The 6,559-nt window shown below is 44.9% G+C and overlaps 1 protein-coding gene across 1 annotated transcript; it reads left to right on the top strand.

Annotated features, from left to right (window-relative positions):
• Positions 1–3,575: 3,575 nt before the first annotated feature.
• Positions 3,576–6,209, top strand: LOC127913023 (uncharacterized protein K02A2.6-like). Its single transcript, XM_052484218.1, has one exon. The coding sequence runs from the start codon at positions 3,576–3,578 to the stop codon at positions 6,207–6,209; it is 2,634 nt and encodes an 877-aa protein (XP_052340178.1).
• The last annotated feature ends 350 nt before the right edge of the window (positions 6,210–6,559 follow it).

Below are 6,559 nucleotides of genomic sequence, written 5' to 3'. Positions count from 1 at the left end.
TAATTGTCCCTAGAATTTCTAAGCAAACAGCTGGAGGTAGGGCGTTCTCCTATAGAGCTCCATTTTTATGGAATGGTCTGCCTACCCATGTGAGAGACGCAAACTCGATCTCAACCTTTAAGTCTTTACTGAAGACTCATCTCTTCAGTGGGTCATATTATTGAGTGTAGTCTGGCCTAGGAGTGTGAAGGTGAACGGAAAGGAGCAACGAACCGCCCTTGCTGTCTCTGCCTGGCCGGTTCCCCTCTTTCCACTGGGATTCTCTGCCTCTAACCCTATTAAAGGGGCTGAGTCACTGGCTTACTGGTGCTCTTTCATGCCGTCCCTAGGAGTGGTGTGTCACTTGAGTGGGTTGAGTCACTGATGTGATCTTCCTGTCTGTCTGGGTTGGCGCCCCCCCTTGGGGGGTACTAAGGGCTATATTAATACATTTGATTTGATATTAACATCTGGGACAGAGAAGGAGGCAGTTCACTCTGGGCACGCTATTCATCCAAAAGTGAAAATGCTCCCCCCTATCCCAAAAAGATTAAAGGCACCTTTTATAGCCCCTTCCCCTAATGGGGAAGGCAGAGTGGATACTAAAGAAGGCTGCTCAGTCATGAGTAAGGCTGCAGAAGGACTCCATCTGCTTCAGTCCCTTTGGAGGACGCCTGTGCGTGTCATTGTTTAACATGGGGAAACTAATGCACGGGCAGTCATCACACGGGTCTTGACAGATAGGGACTGGGCACCTACTCTGCTGCAGCCTTTCTCCGCCATCACAGCTGTTGTGACTTACCGTCATCGTGAATCATTGGGTTGAAACTACAGAACAGTACAAAACAAGAGAAACACACATTGTTAATGTTCTAAAAAATATATATACACATATATACAGTTGAAGTCGGAAGTTTACATTACACTCTTAGCCAAATACTTTTATGCTCAGTTTTTCACAATTCCTGATATTTAATCCATTACAAATTATCTGTTTTAGGTCAGTTAGGATCACCACTTTATTTTAAGAATGTGAAATGTCAGGATAATAGCAGAGAGAATGATTTATTTAAGCTTTTATTTCTTTCATCGCATTCCCAATGGGTCAGAAGTTTACATACACTCAATTAGTATTTGGTAGCGTTGCCTTTAAATTGTTAAACTTGGGTCAAAAGTTTCAGGTAGCCTTCCACAAGCTTCCCATAATATGTTGGGTGAATTTTGGCCCATTCCTCCTGACAGAACTGGTGTTACTGAGTCCGGCGTGTAGGCCTCCTTGCTCACACATGCTTTTTCAATTCTGCCCACACATTTTCTATAGGATTGAGGTCAGGGCTTTGTGATGGCCACTCCAATACCTTGACTTTGTTGTCCTTAAGCCATTTTGCCACAACTTTCTAAGTATGCTTGGGGTCATTGTCCATTTGGAAGACCCATTTGCGACCAAGTTTTAACTTCCTGACTGATGTCTTGAGATGTTGCTTCAATATATCTGCATAGTTTTCTGTCCTCATGATGCCATTTATTTTGTGAAGTTCACCAGTCCCTCCTGCTGTGGTTCTGGGATTGATTTGCACATTTCGCACCAAAGCACGTTCATCTCTAGGAGACAGAATGTTTGGGTCTTTTGGCGTACTTTGGTGCAAAAAGTGCAAATCAATAATCCCAGAACCACAGCAAAGGACCTTGTGAAGATGCTGGAGGAAACAGGTACAAAAGTATCTATATCCACAGTAAAACAAGTCCTATATTGACATAACCTAAATCTCTAGGAGACAGAACGTGTCCCCTTCCTGAGGGGCATGACTGCTGCGTGGTCCCATGGTGATTATACTTGCGTACTATCATTTTTACAGATGAACGTGGTATGTTCAGGCATTTGGAAATTGCTCCCAAGGATGAACCAGACTTGTGGAGGTCTACAATTTGTTTTCTGGGGTCTTGGCTGATTTATTTAGATCTCCCCATGATGTCAAGCAAAGAGGCACTGAGTTTGAAGGTAGGCCTTGAAATACATCCACAGGTACACCTCCAAATTACTCAAATGATGTCAATTAGCCTATCAGAAGCTCATTTTATGGACTTTACCAAGCTGTTTAAAGGCACAGTCAACTTGGTGTATATAAACTTCTGACCCACTGAAATTGTGATACAATTAATTATAAGTGAAATAATCTCTGTAAACAGTTGTTGAAAAAATTACGTGTCATGCACAAAGTAGATGTCCTAACCGACTTGCCAAAACTATAGTTTGTTAACAAGACATTTTTGGACTCCAACCTAAGTGTATGTAAACTTCTGACTTCAATTGCATATATTATCTGTATATACAGTTGAAGGAACTTGAATGGACTCGTGGAAAGGCTCTGTAAGACATTATATGGGATTGAAGAATTTATATATATATATAAAATCTTCTGACTGTGATTAGAGCGATGTTAATTGTTATGTTCTGTTAATTACTGATGTCCCCTTTAAGGATGAAGCGCCCTTGGTCATGCGCAGTATTGTTCTATGTTATTCTGGTACTAACCTGTTTGAGTAAATGTGAAGCTCCAGTTCAATTGCTTGTATTCAGAGTCTTTCTTATTACATAAATAAGTACTAAGTGTTAAGACACTACAATGGCGACGAGGATGATTACCTGCAGTGTGCATCACGAATACAGATGGAGTTCTTAGGAAGAGAGGAAGATTTTGACCCTTTAGCACAACAGCTAGCAAGCAGTGAGGACGAGGGGAGAGCTGACGAGAACGAGGCGGCAGATCAAAGACCCGTGGAGCCGGAGGTAAAGAGAATGGCTAGCATCGGGAAAATAGATGTGTTTGATGACACGCAAGAAAACTGGGCAACTTACATTGAACGACTGGAACAGTACTTCATTGCAAACGACATTGCTGATAACAAGAGAGTGCCAGCGTTGTTGAGTTTAATTGGCCCAAAAACATACAGTTTGCTAAGAGATCTGACTGCCCCTCTGAAGCCCTCAAATAAAACATTCACAGAGATTGTGGAGATATTGCAAAATCACCTCTCACCTAAACCACTCCTCATCGCGGAACGTTTTCGTTTCCACAAGAGAGATCAGAATGAGGGGGAGGGTGTTAGTACATATGTAGCAGTGTTGAAGAAACTGTCTGAACATTGCCAGTTGGGAGAGAACCTAAATGACACATTAAGGGATAGATTTGTTTGTGGACTGAAACATGAACACATTCAAAAACGTTTGCTCACAGATTCAGAGCTCACGTTTGCAAAGGCTGTTGAAATTGCTGTGGCTATGGAAATCGCGACAAAATATACTTTTGAGTTGCAAGGTAAAAGAAGTACCGACCTGTCACAAATTTCCCTGCACAAGTTCACGCAGTCGACAACGCCCCCGTGTGGCCAAAAAATGCAACAGGTGTGACGGAGATGGTCACAGAGCAGAGGACTGCCAAGACGAAATTTGTCACAAATGCAGTAGAAGGGGGCACATTCAAAGAGCATGCAAAGCCAAATTCAGTCACAACAGGAAAACTGAGAAAATTAAAGGGTCTGTGAATGCACTAGCAGAGAACAGTGGCAGTGATTCAGATGAACGATTAATTGGTACAATGGAGTTAAACACAGTGACTTCTCCCAGCAGTAGCATAATATGGGTGACACCAGATATCGAAGGCAAACCCCTCAAAATGGAGCTGGACACAGGATCTGCAGTGTCTATAATTTCCACTACTGTCTACAATGAGCACTTTAAGGCTATCAAGCTGAAGAACACAAATGTGTTGCTGAAGACATACTCAGGAGAGAGATTGAGCCCAATGGGGGCGTTGCAGGTCAGAGTGCATTATGGGGGGCAAACACAGCAGTTACAGCTGTATGTGGTGCCTGGAACTGGCCCCCCATTATTTGGCAGGGAATGGCTTTCAAAAATAAAGCTGAATTGGTGTGACTTGAAAATGCTCCACACGTTCCAGTCCAAAGAGAAAGGCACAGACCAAACACTGGAACACTTGCGGAATAAATACAACACAGTTTTCAGTGATCAGATGGGAACAGTAAAAGGCTTCACAGCAAAACTTGTACTAAGAGATGATGCAACCCCAAAATTCTGCAAAGCCAGATCTGTTCCATACTCCCTGAGACCAAAGGTGGAAGCGGAAATCGATCGCTTGCAGGATACAGGGATCCTGACGAAAGTGGACAGAAGCGAATGGGCCACACCCATAGTTCCTATTGTGAAGAAAGACGGGTCTGTTAGAATTTGTGGGGACTTCAAGGTAACTGTGAATCCAATGTTGCATGTGGACCAATACCCCCTACCACGCCTGGATGACATCTTTGCTGCACTAGCTGGTGGGAAACACTTCAGTAAAATCGATCTGAAACAGGCTTACCTGCAGCTACCGGTTGAAGAGAGTTCCAAACAGTACCTGACAATAAACACACACAAAGGTCTATACAGGTATAACCGCCTGGTGTTTGGCATTGCATCAGCCCCAGCCATTTGGCAACGAACTATTGACCAGATTTTGCAAGGAATCCCAGGAACCCAGTGTATCCTGGATGACATGATCATAACAGGACGCACCGACAAAGAGCATCTGGCTAACCTGGAAGAGGTCCTGAAAAGACTGAAAGAGTATGGTCTACAGGCAAACTTAAAGAAGTGTGAGTTCTTCAAAGACAAGATTGTCTTCTGTGGACATGAGATTGACTGTAATGGATTGCACAAAACACAGGACAAAATCGAGGCAGTGGTACAGGCACCACGACCACAAAATATCACAGAAGTGAGATCTTTCACGGGACTGATCAATTACTACAGAAGATTCCTCCCAAACCTTTCAGCAGTACTCCAGCCTCTAAATCAGCTCCTGGAAAAGAATAGGACATGGCGGTGGACAGAGCAATGTGAAAATGCATTTCTGGAGGCAAAACGGCTCATAACATCTGAACAGGTCCTGATGCATTACGACCCTGAAATGCCAGTGAAGTTGGCTTGTGATGCGTCCCCTTATGGATTAGGGGCAGTCCTTTCACACACACTGAAAGATGGGTCCGAGAGGCCAGTTGCATTTGCGTCACGAACATTGAATGATGCAGAGAAAAACTACTCACAAATCGACAAAGAAGCACTGGCACTAGTGTGGGGCGTCAAGAAATTCCACGCATACCTATATGGCAAGCGTTTCACACTGGTTACAGATCACCAGCCGTTGCTTTCCATTTTCAGTCCAAAGAAAGGCATTCCGGCAATGACAGCAGCCAGGTTACAGCGATACGCCCTGTTCCTTGCCAGTCATATGTATGACATTGAGTTTAAGCCGTCATCCCTCCACACAAATGCAGATGGATTATCCAGACTGCCATGTACAAGAGAAAGGCAAAGGAGGGTGGATGCAGTGGACATGTTCCATACCGCTCAGCTCGAGGCACTACCGGTCACAAGCACAGTTATCAAACAGGAGACAAGGAAAGATGTGACCTTGTCACAAGTGTACACCTACACCATGTCAGGATGGCCAGCTACTGGCAGAAAGGAGCTGACTCCGTATTTCCAGCGGAGAAACGAAATTACAACGTACCAGGGATGTTTGATGTGGGGAATGAGAGTCATGATACCCCAGAAATGCCAACATCGAGTCTTGCAGCAACTACATGAAGGTCATGTTGGAATTGTCAAAATGAAGCTGCTTGCAAGGAGCCACTTCTGGTGGCCAGGTCTGGACCAACAGATAGAAAATATGGCAAAGAACTGTAGTGGATGTTTGGAAACCCTTCACATGCCTGCTCCTGTCCCAGTCCACCCATGGGAATGGCCCACAGAGCCATGGCAGAGAATTCATGTGGACTACGCTGGTCCCTTGGAAAAGCACATGTTTCTGGTTATAGTTGATGCCCATTCCAAATGGCCAGAGGTGTTTTGCACTGACTCCTCCACCTCAGCTCAGACGATAGAGTGTCTCAGAACAACGTTTGCACGCTTCGGTTTGCCACTGCAGCTGGTAAGTGACAACGCGCAAGCTTTTGTAAGTGACGAGTTTACAAGATTCATGTCAGTAAATGGAATCAAACACTCAACTTCAGCTCCGTACCACCCTGCCACCAATGGGCTGGCAGAACGCTTTGTGCAAACCCTAAAGCAAGGACTCCGTGCAGCAAAACGAGACGGGAGGGACTTTGCAAACAAAACTGGCCAAGTTCCTGGCCTCCTACCGAAACACCCCACATGCCACAACAAATGAAAGCCCAGCCGCACTGATGTTCGGGAGGCCTCTCCGCACACAGCTGGACATCATGAAGCCAAACAGGCGTAATGAAGTGCTGAACAAACAAGCCAAGATGCTCTCCGGTGGCCGGGAGCGCCATCTCCAAACAGGACAGGAAGTGATGGTGCGAGACTACAGAATAGGAGGGAAATGGACAAGAGGGACCGTACACACACAAACGGGACCCAGAACTTACCAGGTTCAAGTGAGCCCAGACATAATGTGGCGGCGTCACATTAACCAAATGCATTCCACGGAAAACAGCACAACAATCGAGAGAGAACAGGCACAGAGAGCTCCTGAGAGTGACACACAAGGAACTGTAG

The sequence above is a fragment of the Oncorhynchus keta genome, chromosome 28, assembly GCF_023373465.1.
Source record: "Oncorhynchus keta strain PuntledgeMale-10-30-2019 chromosome 28, Oket_V2, whole genome shotgun sequence".
NCBI classification, from domain to species: Eukaryota; Metazoa; Chordata; class Actinopteri; order Salmoniformes; family Salmonidae; genus Oncorhynchus; species Oncorhynchus keta.
Note: the sequence above shows the minus strand (reverse complement) of the source record. Positions and strands in the feature narration are given on the sequence as shown.